The sequence below is a fragment of the Mobula birostris genome, chromosome 9, assembly GCF_030028105.1.
Source record: "Mobula birostris isolate sMobBir1 chromosome 9, sMobBir1.hap1, whole genome shotgun sequence".
Taxonomy (NCBI): domain Eukaryota; kingdom Metazoa; phylum Chordata; class Chondrichthyes; order Myliobatiformes; family Myliobatidae; genus Mobula; species Mobula birostris.
Window position 1 is genome coordinate 28,510,453 of NC_092378.1, and position 21,645 is coordinate 28,532,097.

Sequence of the window (21,645 nt, forward strand, 5' to 3'; positions counted from 1 at the left end):
TACCCCACTTCAGTTCCTCAGTGAGAAAATTATTTTAGTTTCGAGCAGGTTTCACTGCAAAACATGTCAGAAGCCTCAGACACGAACAGGAGCTTTTATTTTATTATTAACTTTTTCTTAAATGTTGTTAGTACTTTTCTGAGAGCCAACTCCCAAGAATGCAATACATTTTACATTTTATTTTCATGTGAACTCATGGGCCCGATAAAAGGTGAAAGAGCTATGTTGACATTATTTAGTTTACCCCATTGCACATCAAGATCTGAACCCGAATAGGGCTGCAATCCTCTGTTGAAAGAGTTACCAAGGCTCAGCCAATCCGAACACACCAAAAATGAAATTGATAATTTGTTTTAAGCAAGCATATTAACAGCTGGGGCATAAGCAAGGAGATGGCATTAGGCTGTGGCTCAATCATGATCTAATTGAATGGTGGAACAAGATCGAAGGGATGAATGATCGATTCAGTGTTCCCATATTTGCAAAAAGTGGCAACTGGAGCATCGTAGTTCAATATCTTACAGGATAATTAGAGCATACATGGCCACTGCTTAGTATAGGCTCACCAAAGTGGAGAGAATAGGCAGGAAAACTGTGATGGTAGCTGGATTACTCGCAAATTCAGTGACGACAGACACCAAAAGGCATGCAATTAACGTAACAGCCCATGGCGGGAGATTACTCATTGGTTCCATTTGACGTCCAATCCACTCTGATAGGCCAGACACCTGAGGGGAAAAAGCCAAAATTCAATGAAGTGTTGTATTTGCAATGGAGATTGTGAAAAACAAACCCCTACTCAGGAAGCACGAAGACTATATGATGGTATAAAACACCTAAATCATAATTATACAACACAACTAACAGTTCAAATAGTTAGCTGCTGGACTGGACAACTGACAAACAGCTTCCTCTATGTACACTCCTGGAGTAAGGAATACTTCACCTGATCAGGATAATCCATTCCCCAAATGTTCCTTCCTATCCATAGGTTCAGCCAGCAGGACGCCCAATATTATATGAAGAGATACGTTTCATTTTACCTCCCTTACAGCGGGCATTGAGTTATTTCATCAATTTAGTTGTGGTTTATGAAAGCATCTTACAGGCTTGTTGAGTAGTTTGGTAGGACCAAAAGAGTTTTCTATTATCTCATCACTTTCAGTGGTGCAAAGCAACAACTTTCAACAACTGTCTGTGCCAGTCCAAGCTCACTTGCCTTTTGCTTACAGGTTAGCCTCTATGAGATTCCGCGTGCCCATGCATAATGAACACAGTTTTGAAGCACATTAAGCACTTATTGTCTCTCGTGCCCTTCTTTACCTTGCAGCCTGCAGCTAAGGCATATCCACCTCCAACAAGGATGACAATCTCCCAGGGCATGTGTTTCTGAAAGTCTTTCCAGTTTATCAGTGGTGCTAGGAGATTGTGTTCCTTTGATTTCTTCAGATTCTTTAAGTCCCTTGCACTTTCCACATCTGCACAAGGACAAATGATCAAGTTTAAATCTATCTCAGCACCTCCCCACTCACTCTCCATCAGTCACATTTCCAGTGTCATTACTTCAATCAATTACGTGGCATGGAGAAGCTGGTGGCAGACTGTGAAGAGGCCAGCAATTCACTCATCAGAACTCACCATTGTCCTCCTCACCAAAACAGGAGAAAGATGGTTTCTTAGCAGGAATCAAGAAGAGAAGAAAGCCCAGGAAAATGGACACAGTGGCATCTGTCCTATAGCCTTTTCTAGAAGGAAAGGAATCAACATTCAGACAATACTGAGAGAAAGGATTCATTGGATAGAGTCTACACAAAGCAGCCATTACAACCATCCAAAAAAAAAAGGTAATTTGTCATATGCTATGATTGTGGATCTGGGCACTGGACGCATGTGACAGTGGATATGGTGCAAAAGCAGAGACAGATAATCAAGTCAATGCTGATGTTGAAAAGCCTTTGTTATTCATTGAACCCCATCCTTACCTCTCAAAGAGTGATGTCCATCCTGGAACAAACCCAGGTTCCCGAGTAAACCACAATAATGTCAACAATACAAAGAAGATCCCTGTCACCATCTCAGGATAGCTGAAAAACATTAAAGTTGAATGAATGTAATTCTATTTTGAGAAACTTTAATGCCAAATATTGGCTCCATTCTAAAAGAGGCAGCAACAATTTCCCCCTTACCTGAATGGCCCCAATTTCTCATATTCTTCTTGAATTCTCCTTTCAGACACCTCCTCACGTTTTGTCTTTCTCTTTTTGCTCAGAGAACAAGTTTCCTTAAAGCTGTAACAAAAGATTTATTCAAGTGATGTAATGAAGTGAATTGTCATCTGTTCTATCCGATGGGAGACATTTTTACCCCTTTATGTAGAGTCAATATGTATAGAACAATGCCATTGGTGATATTAAATCACTGATTCCTTTAGAGACTGGAAATTATCTTAGTATCTGAGGTGATATTAAACCGAGTAGAATATAGAGCCTTAGGTTTCTAAATATTCATTCATACAGAGCTCTTTTGTCCAGAGTGAAGACTTACCAAAAATTCTTGGATGAATTTTAATGGACAGAAAAGCTGAGGAAGGTATATAATTGATGATATGTGATGGCACTGGTTTGTTTATACTATACAGAAAAACATTAGTAAAATTAAACTTGAAGTTCTCAAAGATTTTCAGCACTTTGGTAGTTCGCACCCTAAAGTGAGCAGTCTGTGCCTGAAACAACAAATCGGCTTTTGGTTACATTCCATTCAATGATAATGCTTTTCACAATGTAACCTGCTTCTTGTTCTTTCATTATGATTGTATTTCCAAAAAAAGATTTGCTAATTGCAAACAGAGGATGTATCATAGCAAATCAGTCTTCTTGCAAAACTGTTGTGTTACTTGTATTTCCTATAAATAAATTCATCTAGAATTGGATTGAATTCTGTAGGACTCAGATATAGAAACCCCTGGCTGAGCCCAAAATGGTAAAAATACTTCAGCGATGCATTCTGACAGCAGCGACTGGGGCTGGTATAAACACTGTGCTCTCCTAATGGAAGTGAGTTCTATGTATCTATTTACATATTCCTCCAAGAGTCACAGGGGAAACATATGCTGATATGATCTGATGAGCAGAAAATCCTATTGAACATTTTCTAGACTTCTCAAGGCTGGTGAGTGGAATTCAGCACATGTGGAGGAACTCCTCTTTGAAACCTGACTCTAGGTATGTGCAGTTGCTCTAGCTCTCTTCTTCATGGCATAATAAGAACCTTAGATTGGGAAATCTGTCTCCCATGCAGAGGTACATTGAATAAAGCCAAATGGAAATAGCAGCAAAACCTCCCATTGCTCTCCTGAAATACTACATCCATGGATAGGCAAAGTGCAGTAAAAGTGTAACTTTGCATGTGGTGAAAGTACTGCTGATCATTTCCTGACTGGTTCCATCATGGCAAGGTATGACGATTCATTTGTGCAGGAATGTAAGGTGTTGCAGAGTGTGGTAGGATTCATCATGGGCACATCCCACCTCAACACTAGAAGAACCTACATGTGGTGCAACAAGAGAATAATATCTATCATGAAAGATCCCCACCATCTGGCTATGGCATCTTCTCACACCTACCATCAGGCTGAAGGAACAAAGGCCTGAAGTCTCACACCACTAGGTTCAAGAACAGCTACTTCCCTTCAAACGGCCTGCCTCTCAGTTTTTTTTTTGCACTACCTTACTTTCCATTTTTCTATTTTCTATTTATGATTTATAATTTAAATTTTTAATATTTACTATTGATTTGTAATCCAGAGAGCGGGAAGCGCAGAATCAAATATCGCTGTGATGATTGTACGTTCTAGTATCAATTGTTTGGCGGCAATAAAGTATATAGTATCTTGAACCAACCAGCACAACCCTAGTCACTACTTCAGTGTTGAAAAACTATACAATTTATGGAATACTATCATCTTTTATAAAGTTAAATCAAGCAACAGCAGGGCTTCGCTTCCAGATGAGCTGAACGCTCCATGCTCACTTTGACCGAAAAAACATGGGAGGAACCATCAAGAACTCCACATCCCTCGATGATCCTGTGATTTCAGTCTCTGAGGCCCACATGCGAGCAGCCTTCAAGAGGATGAGCCCACGAAAAGCATCAGCCCAGATGGGGTACCTGGCCAAGTACTAAAGACCTATGCTGATCAACTGGTTGGAGTGTTCGCCGAGATATTTAACCTCTCGCCTCATGAGACTGAGGTACCCACCTACTTGAAGCAGGCTTCAATTATACCGGTGCCCAAAAAGAATGCGGTGGCCTGCTTTGATGATTATCACCCAGTGATGAAGTGCTTTGAGAAGTCGGTGATAAAACATATCAAGCCCTGCCTGAGAAGCAACTTGGATCCGCTCTAATTTGCCTACCGGAGAAGCAGGTCCACAGCAGATGCCATCTCATTAGCTCTTCACTCAACCCTGGAACATCCGGATAGCAAAGATGCATACATCATGATGCTCTTTATTGACCACTGCCCAGCATTCAATACCATTATCCTACCAAAATTAATAAATAAGCTCCAAGACCTTGGCCTCAATACCTTCTTGGACAATTAGATTCTGGATTTCCTCACTTGTAGACCCCAGTCAGTTTGGAGGAGAAGATGGCGGCACAAAGTAGAACGCGAAGCAGCTCCGAATGATATCTTATTTGTGAAGTAGGATGCCATGCACAATCCTGATTTGATGGAGACAGATGTGAAGAAGCACGGAGGAACGTCTGGAGAAACTTCTGAAATGCCTGCTTCGCTGCCGCTGCTACTGTGCGATCGAGAATCTCCGGAGGGGAAGGCTCCAGATCCTTGGCTTTGCCTATTGCCTGTTTCCGCTGGGGCTGGGGTTGAAGCGCTTGGCAGAGATGGTGCCCAGTGCTCGGTGTCGGAGAGCTGGTCGGAGGCTCGGAGTTTTCGGATGGACTCAAGAGTCGGACTGTGGTTGGGGTGCTTCCAGGATGCTGCATCGGCAAGTTTGCAGCACTGGAAGCTCATGGAAGGGAGTTTCTCCCTTCAACCGTCTGCGTGAGATGATGGGACTTTCCAGAGACTTTGAGACTTTTTTTTTACATGCCCATGGTCTGTTCTTCATCAAATTACGGTATTGCTTTGCACTGTCGTAACCATATGTTATAATTATGTGTTTTTTGTCAGTTTTTTTAGTCTTGGTTTGCCTTGTGTTTATGTGATATCATTCTGGAGGAATAAATTGTATCATTTCTTAATGCATGCATTACTAAATGACAGTAAAAGGGGACTGAGTGTCCTCATAATCTAATCTCCTCCATAATCTCTGTCAGCACAGGTGCACCACAGAGCTGTGTGCTTCATCTCCTGCTCTACTCATTTTCCACCTTTGACTGTATGGCTAAGCACAGATCCAGTGCCATATTCCAGTTTGCTGATGACATCACTGTTGTGGGCCAAACCAAGGTTGAGAATGAATCAGCACATAGGAGGGAGAATGAAAATCTGGCTGAGTGGTACCACAACAACAGCCTCTTACTCAACGTCATGAAGATCAAGAAGCTGATTATTGACTTCAGCAGATGGGAACCAGAGGTCCATGAGCCAGCACTCATTGGGGGTCAGCAACTTGAAATTCCTCAGTATTATTATTTTGCGGGACCTGTCCTGGGCCCAGTACGTAACTGCAAGTATGAAGAAAGCACAGCAGCACTTCTACTTCCTTAGGAGTTAGCAGAGATTTAGTACGACATCTAAAATGATAACAAACTTCTATAGATGTGTATTGGAGAGTATATTGCCTGGCTGCATCACAGCCTGGTATGGAAGCACCAATGCCACTGAACGGGAAATCCAACAAAAGGTAGTGATTCAGTTTAGTCCAGTCCATCGTGGGTAAAGCCCTCCCCACCATTGAGCAGATTTAAATGAAACACTCTTGCAGGAAAGCAGCATCCATCATCAAGGAAACCTACCAGTCATGACATGCCCTGTTCTCACTGCTGCCATCAGAAAGGAGATACAGGAGCCTCTGGACTCATATCACCAGCTTCAGGAACAGTTACTAGTCCTCAACCATCAGGCTCTGAACCAAAGGGGATAACTTCACTCAACCTCACTGGCCCATCATTAAAATGTTCCCATAACCAATGGACTCATTTTCAAGGAATCTTCATCTCATGCTGTTGATATTTGTTGCTTAATCACTCTTATTATTTATCTATTTTTGTATTTACACAGATTGTTGTCTTTTGCACTCTGGCTGAATGTCAAAGTTGGACAACCTTTCATTGATTCTGATATGGTTATTATTCAGCAAATTTATTATGCCAACATGAAAATGGATCTCAGGGTTGTATATGGTGACATATACGTACTTTGATAATAAATTTACTTTAAACTTTGAAAAGTTTGCACTACACTTGATTTTTTTTTGCTCTAGTTGTGTTCTTTTAACTGTATCATTAAAATTTCATTTTTGTTTTTCTTGTGTTACATTTCTAATGCTATGTGCCTGTGCAGCAGCTGAAAGTAAGCTTTGCATTGCACTGGTACATATATGTAATCATGCATATGACAAGAAACTATTTATCTTGAAACTTTAGTGGCAGTGCAGAACATGACCATCTCAATGCAGCATCTATATCAGGAATACTTTACTGCATCACACATTGCCATCTCCATAGTGGTGTGGTACTTTGGAGAAGACATTGACAAAATATGTCATCACATTTACATTAGTGACTGTTGGGCTCCCAGCTGGGCTGGGAGAAGACAACAAAACTTTTGGACTCTTTTTAACAGTTTTTCGATAATCACTTCTAAGAGATCTTTTTATTTTGTCTATTGCTTCAAATCTATAAAAGAAACTTCAGAATAAAATCTGTGCCAATGCAATTTTAAAGTGAAAAATATATAGTTACATCTATTGCTGAAGTCAGAATTCTGCAAAGGGTCTAACTACTTGTTTTCACAAATCATGTGTTTACCTTCAGTGTTCTGCCAGACAATTTTGGGTGATATCAGCTTTTTTAAAAAAAGAAGTTGATTGACCTTTGCTAGTTTTCTAGATTGGCAAGTTACACTATCAAAGAACCAAATACAAAGAATGGGCTGAGACTGCGGCTTCCTGTTTATCAGTTTATCTTAGTTTAAGAAGCAGACTTATCCACAGGCAGTAAACAAGGTACTTGAGATAACAGCCCAAGTAATACACAGACACAAATGTTTACAGCAGAGAGTTCTTTTACCATTTCAAAACTGTATTAAAATAGAGTACAAAGCACACTGTGATATTGTTCCTTAATGTAATTTCACAGTAGATAGTGTTTAGTGGCGAGCAGAGCCTTGTTCCAAATCCTCCATCGTTGTACATAAGAATGTTAGAAATAGGAGCAGGAGTTGGCCATCCAGCCCATCGAGCCTGCCCCACCATTCAGTAAGATCATGGCTGATCTGTCCGTAAACTCAGCTCCATCTACCTGCCTTTTCCCTATATCCCTCAATTCCCTTACTATGTAAAAGCCTATCTAACTGTATCTTAAATATATTTAGTGAAGAAGCTTCAGCTGTTTCCCTGGGCAGAGAATTCCACAGATTCACCACTCTCTGGGAAAAAGAGTTTCTCCTCATCTCCGTCCTAAATCTTCTCCCCTGAATCTTGAGGCAATATCCCCTAGTTCTAGTCTCACCTACCAATGGAAACAACTTTCCTACTTCAACCTTATCTATTCCTTTCAAAATTTTGTATGTTTCTATAAGATCCCCTCTCATTCTTCTGAATTCCCAGGCGACTCAATCTCTCCTCATAGGTTAACCCCTTCATCTCTGGAATCAACCTGGTGAACCTCCTCTGCACTGCTTCCAAAGCCAGTATATCTTTCCTCAAGTATGGAGACCAGAACTGCACACAGTACTCCAGGTGCGGCCTCACCAGTACCCTCTATAGTTGCAGCATGATCTCCCTGCTCTTGAATTCAATCCCTCTAGCAATGAAGGCCAACATTCCATTTGCCTTCTTAATAACCTGTTGTACCTGCAAGCCAACTTTTTGCGATTCATGCACAAGCACTCCCAAGTCCCTCTGCACAACAGCATGCTTCAATCTTTCACCATTTAAATAATCTGCTCTTCTATTATTCCTTCCAAACTGAATAATCTCGTATTTATCAACATTGTATTCCATCTGCCAGACTTTGGCCCACTCACTTAACCTATCTATATCCCTCTGCAGACTCTCCACATCCTCTGTACAATTTGCTTTTCCACTCAGTTTAGTGTCATCAGCAAATTTTGCTACACTACACTCAGTCCCCTCTTCCAAATCATCAATGTAAATGGTAAACAGCTGCGGGCCCAGCACCGACCCCTGTGGCACCCCACTCAACACTTACTGCCAACTGGAGAAACACCCATTTATACCAATTCTCTGCCTTCTATTGGTTAACATAAGAAATAACATAAGAACTTAAGAAATAGGAGCAGGAGTAAGCCATCCAGCCCATCGAGCCTGCCCCACCATTCAATAAGAAAATGGCTGATCTGTCCGTAAACTCAGCTCATCTACCTGCTTTTTCCCCATAACCCTTAATTCCCTATGTAAAAACCCATCTAACTGTTTCTTAAATATATTTAGTGAAGAAGCCTCAACTGCTTCCCTGGGCAGAGAATTCCACAGGTTCACCACTCTCTGGGAAAAATAGTTTTTCCTCATCTCCATCCTAAATCTATTCCCCTGAATCTTAAGGCAATGTCCCCTAGTTCTAGTCTCATCTACCAATGGTAACAACTTTCCTACTTCTACCTTACCTATCCCTTTCAAAATTGTGTAAGTGTCTATAAGATTCCCTCTCATTCTTCTGAATTACAAAGAGTATAGTCCCAGGCGACTCAATCTCTCCTCATGGGTTAACCCCTTCACCTCTGGAAACAAACTCGTGAACCTCCTCTGCACTGCCTCCAAAGCCAGTATATCCTTCCTCAAGTATGGAGACCGGAACTGCACACAGTACTCCAGGTGCAGCCTCACCAGTATCCTGTATAGTTGCAGCATGACCTCCCTGCTCTTGAATTCAATCCCTCTAGGAATGAAGGCCAATATCCCGTGTGCCTTCTTAATAACCTGTTATACCTGCAAGCCAACTTTTTGCAATTCATGCACAAGCACTCCCAAGTCCCTCGGCACGACAGCATGCTGCAATCTTTCATCATTTAAAATAATAATCTGCTCTTCTATTACTCCTTCCAAAGTGGATGATCTCACATTTACCAACGTTGTATTCCATCTGCCAGACCTTGGCCCACTTACTTAGTCTATCTATATCCCTCTGCAGACTCTCCACATCCTCTGTACAATTTGCTTTTCCACTCAGTTTAGTGTCATCAGCAAACCAATCCACTATCCATGCCAATATACTTCCTCCGACTCCATGCATCCGTATCTTATTTACAAGTCTCTTGTGCAGCACCTTATTGAACACCTTCTGGAAATCCAAGGATATGACATCCACCTGTTCCTCTTTGTCCACTGCATTCATAATGTCCTCAAAGAACGCTAGTAAGTTTGTCAAACAGGACCTGCCCTTTCTGAATCCATGCTGCGTCGGTCTAATGGAACCACTCCTTTCTAAATGTTTCGCTATTTCTTCCTTAATGACAGCTTCAAGCATTTTCCCGACTACAGATTGTAAATTGATCATTGCAAAGAGTGTTTTAGCAGATAATACAATACAGGGGCAAAACTCTGCTGTTGACGGTAAAATTCAAAGTACATTTATTATCGAAGTATATATACTATATACAACCTTGAGATTCATCACCTAACAGGCAGCCAAAAAACAAAAAGAAACCCAATAGAACCCATTAAAAAAAAGACCGTCAAACACCCAATGTGCAAAAACAACTGAAGAAACATAAAGAAAGCACATCTTTTAAGTTATCACACACCATGAAGTTGCATGCAGTAAGGCCAAAGGATAAAATCCTACAACGGGAGGTGGGTGGAGGGGATCATGATATACCCTACCCTGGCAGTTACTCAGACAAAATCAACACCTGCAGTATTTGTGAGAGATGTGGTTTACTTGTTTGGGACTCTGTGCTTACTTGCATCCCAAGAAAAGCCAGTGCATCCAGATCCAAGTCATAACCAGCATGATGATGGCAATAGGAAAGCTGAAAACAAACCATGTGCCAAAGTTGATAGATCTTGATTCAGGGTAGCGACTGTGAAATAAAAACAGCAGGATGTCAGAACTGCCAACAGCAGACAGACCTTTCAAGATCAAACATGCACGAACGCAAATTTTCACCACAAACTAAAAGGGGAAGGAACAGAGACGAAATGCCGGAGGAATTCAGCTGGCCAGGCAGCATCTGTGGAAAAGAGTAAACAATGTTTCGGGCCAAGACCCTTCATCGGGACTGGAAAGGCAGAGGAGGAGTCAGAGTGAGAAGGTGGGGGGGGAGGGGAGGAAGAAGTACAAGGAGGTAGGTGATAGGTGAAACCGGGAGAGGGAGAAGGGATGAAGTAAAGGGCTGGGAAGTTGATTGATGAAAGAGATAAAGGGCTGGAAAAGGGAGAATCTATAGGAGAGGTGAGAAGACCATGGAAGAAAAGGAGGGAGGAGGAGCACCAGAGAGAGGTGATGGACAGGTAAGGAGATAAGGTGAGAGAGGGAAACGAGAATGGGAATGGTGAAAATTCGAGAAATGGAACTTCTCAGGTTGGAGGCTACCCAGACAGAGTACAAGGTGTAATGGAAAGGAGCTCAGTGGTGATGTGGTGACTAAAAATGTCCCACCTGATTTCCTCCATACCTCTCCTATGCAGACTTGTAGCCAGGAAATCCTTGGACAGCAGCCAATTAATGGCACCTGATCCAGGCCTGCTCACGGCTGCCATGGCAACAACTGAGCTGGCCCTCTGCAAAGGGATCAGGTGACAAGGTGGTAGTGAGGCCTCAGAGATGACCAGCCTTGAGGAGGAACAGTGCTGAGGCCCTGCCCTTGTAACATCGCAAACAGCCTTGGACAGGAAAGCAATCCCAGCTGTGCGTTGAGCCTCAGCTCCAACCAAAACTTCAGGACATTTTTTTAAAATGTTGGCAACTTAATATTGCTGTAAATAATTACAATTTTAAGACTATTACAATGTTATAAATATAGAAAATATAAACTATATTATTTTGCCAAGAAATAATTTAAACAAAATAAATAACTTGCCCTCTTCCACTTAAACTCTAGACTGGGAATCCCCATTGATATTAAAGGGCTGACTGCTCCACAAGGCAGGTTCTCCATGGTATCCTGAAGAATCCCAGGACAACAGGCTCCAAAGTTGGACTTCAGCAGCACTCTGCACATCACTGACTTAACAGGAGCTTTGTGCAAGCTTGGTACTTATTTGAGTATGTTGGCTAAACACTGGAGGATGCATTTAGAGCAGCTGGCCACAACCCACACCCTTTATTCATAGCTTAAATTACTGATAACTAGAGGTTGCATTGTTGCAGGTCCTCCTTTTGGGCCACACAGCCACAAACAAACCAAAATCAGAAAATGAGGAAAGCAGCATCCTTGGGAAATAATACAGTCAATGGTTCAGATCAAATGCCTTTCATCTGAACTGAAATGTTGCGGAGAGAGAAAAAACAAATTATAGAGAGGTGAAAGAAACAAAAAAAGGGACACATTAAAGTTGCCAAGGTAACAATTGCTGTAAAAACTGGCAGGTAGAGATAGATGAGAGAGAAAAATAAAATCAGAAACAAGTTAAAATTGGGAAGTATAGCCACAACTATGGAAAAGAATAAGAATTATGAATTGAAATAGTTAAATTCAGTACCAGGTCCTGAGGATTACAATGCACTGAGTAGAAGAGAAAGTGCTGTTCTTTGCAGTTACAGTAGGCATAATTAGTGCAAAATTCAGGACAAATTCAAAGAGACTGGAGTGAGAATGGGTGCAGAATCAAAGTCACAGGCAACTGATTGCTCAGGACTGCCTTTAAGGACTGAATGGAGGTGTTCTATAAAGCAACTATACAATCTGAATACGAGGATATCTGCAGATGTTGGAAATTCAAGCAACACACATAAAGGTTGCTGGTGGATGCAGCAGACCAGGCAGCATCTCTAGGAAGAGGTACAGTCGACGTTTTGGGCTGAGACCCTTCGTCAGGACTAACTGAAAGAAGAGACTAAGAGATTTGAAAGTGGGAGGGGGAGATCTGAAATGATAGGAGAAGACAGGAGGAGGAGGGATAGAGCCAGGAGCTGGACAGGTGATTGGCAAAAAGGGTATGAGAGGATCATGGGACGGGATGGCTAGGGAGAAAGAAAGGGGGAGGGGGGGAAGCCCAGAGGATGGGCAAGGAGCATATTGAAAGGGACAGCGGGAGGAAAAAGGAGAGAGAGAAAAAGAATTATATATATATATATACACACACACACACATATATACACACACACACACATATATATATATATATATATATAGACACATACACACACACACACACAACCTGAATTTAGTTTTTCCAAGGTCGAAGCCTGTAACTCTAACTGTGAGGCAGTCCTTGCAGCATGGCAGTTCAGCACCATCTCCTTAGCAGCATTTTGGGGTGGAAGCTAATTACCGCTCTTACCAGGGATACCCAGAACCTACCGTAGGAATATATTTACTTCTTGAGATACTGTGCGAGATAGGCCCTTCTGGCCCTTCAAGCGCGCCACGTGGCAATCCCACAATTTAATCCTAACCTAATCATGGGACAACTTACAATGACCAATTAGCTACCAACCATTACATTTTTAGACTCTTGAGAGGAAACCGGAGCGCCCGGAGGAAACCCACGCAGTCACGGGGAGAAGGTACAAATCCCTTACAGGCAGTGGCAGGAAGAAAACAGGCACAGAGGGAAGTTTGTTCCAGAAGTGGCAGATCAGGTTGATTAACAGGATCGTTATCTGCGGAATGAGGATCTTACGTATTGAACTGCTCAGCGAAGATGAGGTTGGTTGAGGTTCCTGTAATTGTCATGAGGCCTCCAATGGTAGCAGCATAGGTGATGCTTAGAGAAAGGCACTTGCAGATCATGTGATCGTGCTTGGTCTTGTACTTACTGCTGTATTCCTTTCTGGGTTGACTTTGGTCCTGTTGGAAAACAGCAGCAGCATATATATTAAGTGTAACATTGATCCATCTCCCTCCTTCTCCCAGTCTCCTTCCCTTTTCTCAGTGAGCACCCTGTCTGCTATGGGTTGGTGTTCAGCAGCTACACCAGTTATTCAGTGTGTGGTCAGTAAAGCAACATTTCACATGCAACTCCAAACAAAACAAACGTTAAACTTGCCAATACGAGATAGCCATTGGATGTCTGCTGATCATTGTAAATACATGGGAACTGGACACTTCATTAGGTACATCTGTACACCTGCTTATTAATGCAAATATCTAACCAGCCAATCGCGTGGCAGAAACTCAGTGCATAAAAGCACGCAAACACAGTCAAGAGATTACGTTATTGTTCAGACCAAACATCGGAATGGGGAAGAAATGTGATCCAAGAAACTTTGACTGTGGAATGATTGCTGGTATGAGACACAGCGATTTGTGTATCTCAGAGACTGTTGATGTCCTGTGACTTTTTACACACAATCTCAAGAGTTTACAGAAAATAGTGTGAAAAACAAAAAAAAAACATCCAGCTCTGTGGGTGAAAATGCCTTGCTAATGAGAGAGGTCCAAGGAGAATGTCCAGACTGGCTCAAGCTGTCAGGAAGGTGAGAGCAACTCAAATAGCCAAGTATTACAACAAAAGTGTGGAGAAGGGCATGTTTATGAAGTATCTAATAAAGAGGTCACCAAGTGTATATGCAAATAGTAGACAATAACAACTCACACTTAATAATGGGTAACACGTGCAAACAGGTAGCAAAGCAGCAGCATGCATCTCCTGCTTCCAGGTCTTGTTCTATAGACCTCTATCCTACACTCAGCAAGTGTCACACACATTGTATTATAACTATTTGCGTTGGGGAGTTAAACATAGACTGCAGACTCAGTAACCAGCAAAGCCAGCCTGGTGGACGTTTGACCCATTTCAACACCTGGAAACTCTAAAAAGAGCTAAACCACAACTGATAAAGCTCTGTGAAATGCCACTGCCCGGACTGAGCTGGAAGGCAGCCTCAGTGGATATTTACTCTGTGGAGATTATCTGTTGGCTGCATTTGGCAAGCAAGCATATTAACTGAGACCTCGACCTTTTGGATCTGTTCAAGTATTTGATTTTGAATAATTGAGAATTTTGAGTAGATTATGCGGCCTGACAAAGGCCCTGGCTCAAGTATGCAGCTGATAGCAAAATGATCAATAGCCTAGCAGCTTGTTTACTTGTCTATTTTCAGCCAAAGGCAGGATGAGGAATGTTTCTGTATCCATGAGCCAAAGTTTGACTAAATCCTTCACACAAACTCTCTGCAGGCAGCCGAATGGTATGGCCCAGATAAATCTACTCCACGTCACGTCACATAAATGATGCAGCTTGTTCTGCTAATTAGTCCACTTTGGCCAACTTGATGTGAGCAGCTCTTGTGGAAGAGTAACCGCTCTTTTCCAATCGATTCCCTACTCTGATTCGAGGGATCAACACTTTGGTCCCTCTTTTATGGGAAGATGCTTCCCCCATACATATACTTCTGACTAGAGCACTGCAAAGCTACAGAATGAAAGGGTTGGACATGTTCCCTATTGATTCAGCAGCATATTTCACCATTCTGTTTACTGTTCTGCACAGCCCTGATATGTGTTCACAATGCTGATTGTGTTCGGTCTGTGAATCAGCTTTATCATCTGCTGTTTTGCTGTGGCAGTACAGTGCAATATCTAAAACATTTCTATCGTTTGCAATAATAGATAGAAAAACACTGCTAAGAGAGAGTAAATTGGTGAGGTTGTGTTTATGGATTCATTGTCCATTCACAAATCTGATGACAGAGGGAAAGAAGCCATTCCTGAAAGACTGTGTCTCCTCCAGCTCCTGCACCTCCTCCCTGATGGGTGTAACGAGAAGATGGCATAACCTGGTGGGTGAGGGTGCTTATTGATGGATGGCCCCCTTCTCGAGGTACTGCCTTTAGAAGGTGTCCGCAATGGTGGGGATTGCTGTGCTCGTGATGGTGCTGGCCGAGTTTACAACCTTTGCTCCTTCTTCCCCATCCTGTGCGGTGGCACCTCTGTATCGGGTGGTGATGGAATCAGTCAGAATGCTCTCCACGGTACATCTGCTGAAATTTTATGGAGTTTTTGGTGACATGCCCTACCTCCTCAAACTCTTAATGATGTGTAGCTGCTGGTGTGCCTTCTTCGTGTTTGCATCAGCACGCTGGTAGATCCTCCGAAATGTGGACGCCCAGGACCTAGAAGCTGTTGTCCTTTCCACTGCTGACCCCTCAATGAGGACTGGTGTGTGTTTCCTCAACTTCCCCTTCCTGAAGTCTACAATCAATTCCATGCTCTTACAGGCATTACGTACAAAGTTATTGATACAACACCGCTCAAATGGCTGATCGTGCCAATTCCACACCACATTCTCTTCCAGCGTTTAATACATTGTGATTATGGCCACATTTATATCTACCTACAATCCCCATTCTGTTTTAAAATGACATTTTTTTCTCGTCAGTTTTATCGGAAGCTACTACCTACCGCAACAACCCTTGTTTAGTATCATGTCCGGCGAGGACAAAATGTATATTCTTGAAACCCAGCTCAATAACAGGGTAGAAGCAGTCATTTGTCAGCTCTGATGAGAATTCCCATGAGGAATAGCTACACTTCCAATAAGTGCTAACCCCACAGGTCTGGCCTGCTGGGAAGTCAGCACAACTCCCTTTTGGTTGCAACAACAGATCAGGCCTCAGTGATATCGGAATCATGGTACTAAAAGAAGGTTGCTTTAATTTTAGCTTGTATCCTTTCTCAACAACCTGACTGGAAATGTAAAGCACAGTGGAATGTTGTAGGTACATCTGTACCTTGACTTAGTTGGTAGTAATGCCACCCCAGCTTCAAGCAGCCTCTCTTGGTAGAGGGCAATATTTTACAAATAAGCCTGTTTTACATTGCTAACCCAACAAAGAATGCACATCCCATTCCCCTCCCCTTCACTGCATGTTGCAGGATTAGGGCACCAAGGACAGCCTGAACACTGAGGTTTTGCTGTCGGAGCTGAAGGACAGCTTGCTGGTTTCAAGGGGAGCTGCTGCCGTTCAACCACTTGAGCGCTAGGTGAACTAGAACAGCGCCCACGTGCCGTGAGCCTGGCACTTACTGAGTTAGAGATGTGCTGCAGTGGAGCCCAGATGTGGAGGGACGGATGGACAGTGCACTCTCCCGTCCTGCACTGGTTCAGACCTGACACAGGATACCAGACCCCACTGATTTCAATGGACATTCTGGGCCTATGAGTCAGAAGGCTAAGTAATAATTTTAATATCTTACTTTATTATTTCCAATCATATCTCCGTGTTTTTATAGGTTTAATCCCCTACATCAGTGTTGATAGCTGTTAGATGTTTCTGAATATCGGAGGTAATTAACAGGGGAGATGGAAATATTACTGATGGTGTTGTCAGAAGGCCTTCCGCAACAGGGCCTATGCACTGCAGCCTGAATCAAGGAAGATCAGGCCTGCACAACCAGTCCTCGTAAGTGCAAATACACTGGGATCCCAGACACTGGTTATAGGCCTGGCTCAGGAAAATCCAACCCGTTAACATAAAATGTGTGTCCACTTGTTGCTATATAGCTGGAGTGACCTCACTTTTTGAAGGAAGAAATTTGTAAACATTTGCAAGCTACACAAATTTTTAAGTGAATGTTGCTGAATAGAAATGGTTTCCTAATCTTAACCTTTATCACAAGCAACAATGTAATCATAAAACATCATAATCAGGCTACTAAGAGAGGACAGCAGGGTCATAAAACAGGAAGAAACAGAATAAAGTTAGCAACCAATTTGTATCAGTGATAAGACAACAAATTTGATGAAGCTGCAAACCTGTCTGTCTGACTTAGTCAGCATCTCCTTGTCAGATTGGTTCTTCTTCATTCCACTAGAAAAACAAACAAAACGTTAAATAACTCCAGTAAATCACCAGTATTTTGCAGAATCACGTTGCCTAAAAGAACACCTGCTATTTCAAAGAACCTCTAATTACCATTCATAACAGCTAACAAGGAGCTTCTGGAGATTTCAAACAGTGCCATGTTCTCAGTTATTGAAGTAAATGGAAAGTGTTGCCTGATCAGAAATTCAACTAATAATTCTTACGGTCCACTGTCTACTTCCTGATAGACCACGAATGGGAGAGATAAACAAATTATAATGACTAGATGATCAGGTAAGTCAAGCAGTGAAGGGGCATCTGTTTGAACCTTAAACAGAGTGCACACAGCTGGAGTGCATTAATTTCAAGGATATAATGTCCAGATTGGATCTGAAGTGTGGTGCATACAGCATGAGCTCGTCTAGTTTGGATGACCCAGGTAATGTACTGGTCGATTCTCATTTGATCTTTTTGGATTCAGAATGGTCTTAATGGAAAGACGAGCAAATAAATTGCCAGCGCCACAAATGAGCTCGAGCTGATGGATACTGACTTGAATTCCCTCTCCTGGCATTTTTATTAGCCCCGTGATTCACAACTCATTCCTTCAGAAACTGGTATATAGCCGGTATTAGTCTATGCAAATTGCTCATCCCCACATTTACCAGTAGTTCACTTCACAAGTTTATATAGATTATGGACATTTTGTAATTATTTGGTTGTGTATCCCACTGCCCATAGAATTCTGATTGATGCATTTAACAGACTTGCACAAGAAGTAAGCCCAGAACTGTCTGTGACTCATTGTTCCAAATATACCATGTACACACCTCACAGCCTGGCATTAACAGACTCAGTCTGAACGCATCATAAGAACTGAATTCTAAAATGAATCAAAGAAGCCCTATATCCGTGATGATTTTCTTTCCTTGTTGTGTCATGTCTGCAGAAGAGTGGCATCTGAGAACAGTAGTGAGAGCTAAAATTAATCAGCTCACTCCATTACAGGCCTTACCAATCTAATTCCAAACCAAAAATGCATTCCTAATTTAAAATGGACAATTTTGCGAAGAATGTTCTGAAGATTCAAAGTCTTCATATATTTAAATATTAAATTTCCTCAGTGTCTTTCAATAAGATGCTGAACTTGAACCTGCAGCTTAAAATCAGTTTGGATCATCTTAGACTTAAAATGATAACATTTCCAGTCTCCACAAATGCTGCCTTATCCATTGATTATTTATACCATCTCTTATTTTTTTATTCCAGTATCTACAATTTCTACTTTTCTAGGAACATCAGTACTCTACTCTCTGAGTCTCCCAGTTTGGGTTCAAGACCAGTTCAAAGACTTGAGTGCAAAATTTAGAGAAACTCTTCAGAGCAGCATTCAAGGAATTACTTTACAGTTAGCGATGCCTCCTCTTCGGTGAGGCGTCAAACCAAGACCCACTGGTCCTCAGATTGGAAGAAAATCAGTTGAGATATCCCCAGCGTTCAGACCAATATTAATCCCGCAACAACATTCAGTAAAAAAAAAATCACTTTGTCTTTATCCATCCTACATCATTTTCTGCTATGGTTTGGTTAAACACAAAATGAGCCAGGACATCCAACCTTGTATTGGCCCACCATCCACTGGCTGGTTGCAGCCTCATTTGGCTCACTCATTCAGGACAACTTCAGGCTCATCGGTCATCGCTAAGTTCATAGGCTGACCTACGATGGACTGTCCCACTGGCCAATCATCTGCACACGCAGGAGGTCAAGTGACCATCGCTCTTACTCTGTGGCGATAAAGTTAAAAGCTACTCACTTCTCTAAAGCCTGCATTGCAACTCACTGGAAGGCTGCATGTAAATATTGAATCAAAATTATTAAAATTAATTAATTTCCTTCAAAATATTGGTAATTGGACTGCATTTGAACAAATATTAAATCATCTTTTCCTGTTAATGTCACTATTTGTTTAAACTAATCTCATTCAGACAGTTTACAGAGACAAGTCAGTGAGAAAAAAAAATTACAGCAGGGGAATGGATTGCTTGATTTGGAGCTGAGCACACTGTCAGTGGCAGCTGGGAAGCCCTTCTTTGCATATCTTATTGGCGTTGGTTAGTGGGCTTATGCATGCTGCGTATATTTTCTGGAGTGAAATAACGGCTCCACTTAAGGATGATTTCTGCAGGGTATGTACTGGGCTAAATTTTGCATGAAATTTTCATTCACGATGAGCTGGAACGTTTCTTTAATTTAGAAAATGTTACCTTCAACCCAGTAATTTTCACAAAATCAATAGACCCAGGGTGATTTAGAATGTGCCAGTATTTGATTGACAACAACAATTGAGCTAGAGAAATTCAGGGAGTTTTATATCAAGTATCGGTAGCCATTAATGGTAAGAAATCAGGAAGGAACCCTACCACTGCTCACTCTGAATAGGGAGTAGGAGCATTATGAAACACCTGTAGCAAACCAGGTAGGATTAACCATAGTTAAAACTTCAAAAAAAAACCCAGAATATCTTAAATGTGGGTACTAGAAAGTGCTAATTGTACTTAGACTTTGAGTGGTACTACAATGTCTACCCTTGTACCATGAAGTTTTATTTTCGGATTAAAGTTACTTTGGCTCTGTAGAAGGTGCAGACATGAAAATGCCAAATTTTTGAGCTTTGGATGATGGGAGCAGGCTTACCTGCTTTGGCAACATTGATGCCTGATAAGGCTGATGCAATTGTTAGGCCTCAGCTTCCTCAATTCACAGCTCTGCATCTGACAATTTATGCTTTCAGCTCCTCCTCAGTAGAGGCTCCTTTCTATGTGGCCAGTCAGATAGGATATTTCAAAGAGATAGTAATGGCAGAACTAAGGGTTTATGAAGTTTACTGGTGCATAGTTAGACAGACACTGAGAAGTATACATCTTAGGATCACGTTATTCTTCTTTCAATTTAGCAAGTGAGCAAAGAGCCCTTGTAAAGGGACAGACACAAAATGCTGGAGGAACTCAGTGGGCCAGGCAGCATCTATGGAAAAAAGTTCAGTTGACATTTTGGGCCGAGACCCTTCGGCATGACTGGAGGAAAATAAGATGAGGAGTAGATTTAAAAGGTGGGGAAGGGGAAAGAGAAACACATGGTGAGGGGAGTCCGACAGGAGAGAACAGGAAGCCGTGGAAGAAAGAAAAGGAGGGAGGCAGGTAAGGAGATATGGTGAGAGAGGGAAATGGGAATGGGGAATGATGAAGGAGAGGCCGGGGGGGGGGTGGCAGTGGCGGTGGGATGGTAAATTACCGTTGGTTCAAGAAACCAATGTTCATGCTATCAGGCTGGAGGCTACCCAGGCGGAATATAAGGCGTGTGCCCCCCTCTCCCTTCCTTGAAAAGGAAAGTGACATTTTGCTCACAGAAGAAGTAATTTGTAATTATAGGAGTTACCTGCTGGTTAGTGTGATTATTAGTCTTAGACAACCTCAGAGCTTTGCCTGATTGCCTTAAGGAGTCAGAGAGAAATTTCTCAGCAATTTTTCCATATGAACTGTTGCATTTATTTGCTGTTCCCAAGAGATAACAGGATGGAAATAAGCAGGAGTGGGCAGGATTGCATTGTTAATTTGCTCTTGCAAGGAACACAGCTTTTAGTTTACCTTTCAGGGCTCATGTACTGTCAACACTACCTGCAAGTGTTAAGACTGGAGTGGTCCCAGAGCGAGACAGGGATAGTTGCTCCACACAGTAACCTCCTACCACTCAGGGATCAGGCATCCTGAAAATTCTCAGTGGAGCCTTAGTCACCCGTACATGAGGTTGCCCATGTCACAGACGCTAAGAGGGTCCAGCTTTGAGGGATTCACGAATGAGTGGGCAGCTAGGAAGTCAGTGGTCCAGCAGTCACTCACGAAAGAAATCCATTGATCAGCCTCCTCTGACCAGACAGGGTACCATCAGCAAATGACCCAGCCCAAAGCGATTACATTTTATAACTTTCCGTTCCTTTTGCCTCTCATGATATTCCCCAATTTTGAATCTGCAATAAGTGTTCTAGCCCAAGACTCATTCTATCATAAAATATCTGAGTCACAAAAATCTGTTAGAAAAGTACACACACAGTTTAACGTAACAAATGCAAACAAACTAAAAGACGGCTTACAGCCAGTCTCAGCAGTTTTTAATCTCTGTTTCTCTGGTATTTGGAAGTGTTGGTAGCTGGCCTAGAAGGCTCACTTGTTGATGCTGAGCTGTAGTGTCAGTGAGAAAGTTTGGCTCCTCATTGTTACTTTTATAGATGTGGAAACTTTAACCTGACACAGATGGCCATGCCCTTTCCCAGTGGCCTGCGCTGCCTGTGGCTCTCAGCCAGTCCTCCTCAAGTTCAATTGTAGTACAGCAACACACAAACTGGTGGAGGAACTCTGCAGGTCAGGCGGCATCTATGGAGGGAAATGGTCAGCCTACATTGAGAGGAGAGTTGCTGTCAGTTAAGGCCCACTTTTACTGTCTCCCCCACACCCAGATTTACTGAGA

At 42.2% G+C, this 21,645-nt stretch overlaps 1 protein-coding gene across 2 annotated transcripts in view; it reads right to left on the reverse strand.

Moving 5' to 3' along the window:
• The window catches only part of LOC140202616 (solute carrier family 13 member 4-like), an 87,921-nt gene that overhangs the window by 11,085 nt on the left and 55,191 nt on the right, over positions 1-21,645 (reverse strand). For both annotated transcript variants that reach the window (XM_072267674.1, XM_072267675.1), the window contains exons 6-13: positions 17,073-17,127; positions 12,996-13,162; positions 10,112-10,231; positions 2,187-2,288; positions 1,983-2,084; positions 1,639-1,745; positions 1,324-1,478; positions 567-728 (exon numbers count right to left, since the gene is read on the reverse strand). In XM_072267674.1, the coding sequence (XP_072123775.1) occupies positions 567-728; positions 1,324-1,478; positions 1,639-1,745; positions 1,983-2,084; positions 2,187-2,288; positions 10,112-10,231; positions 12,996-13,162; positions 17,073-17,127 (970 nt within the window). The remainder of the gene's footprint in view (positions 1-566; positions 729-1,323; positions 1,479-1,638; positions 1,746-1,982; positions 2,085-2,186; positions 2,289-10,111; positions 10,232-12,995; positions 13,163-17,072; positions 17,128-21,645) is intronic.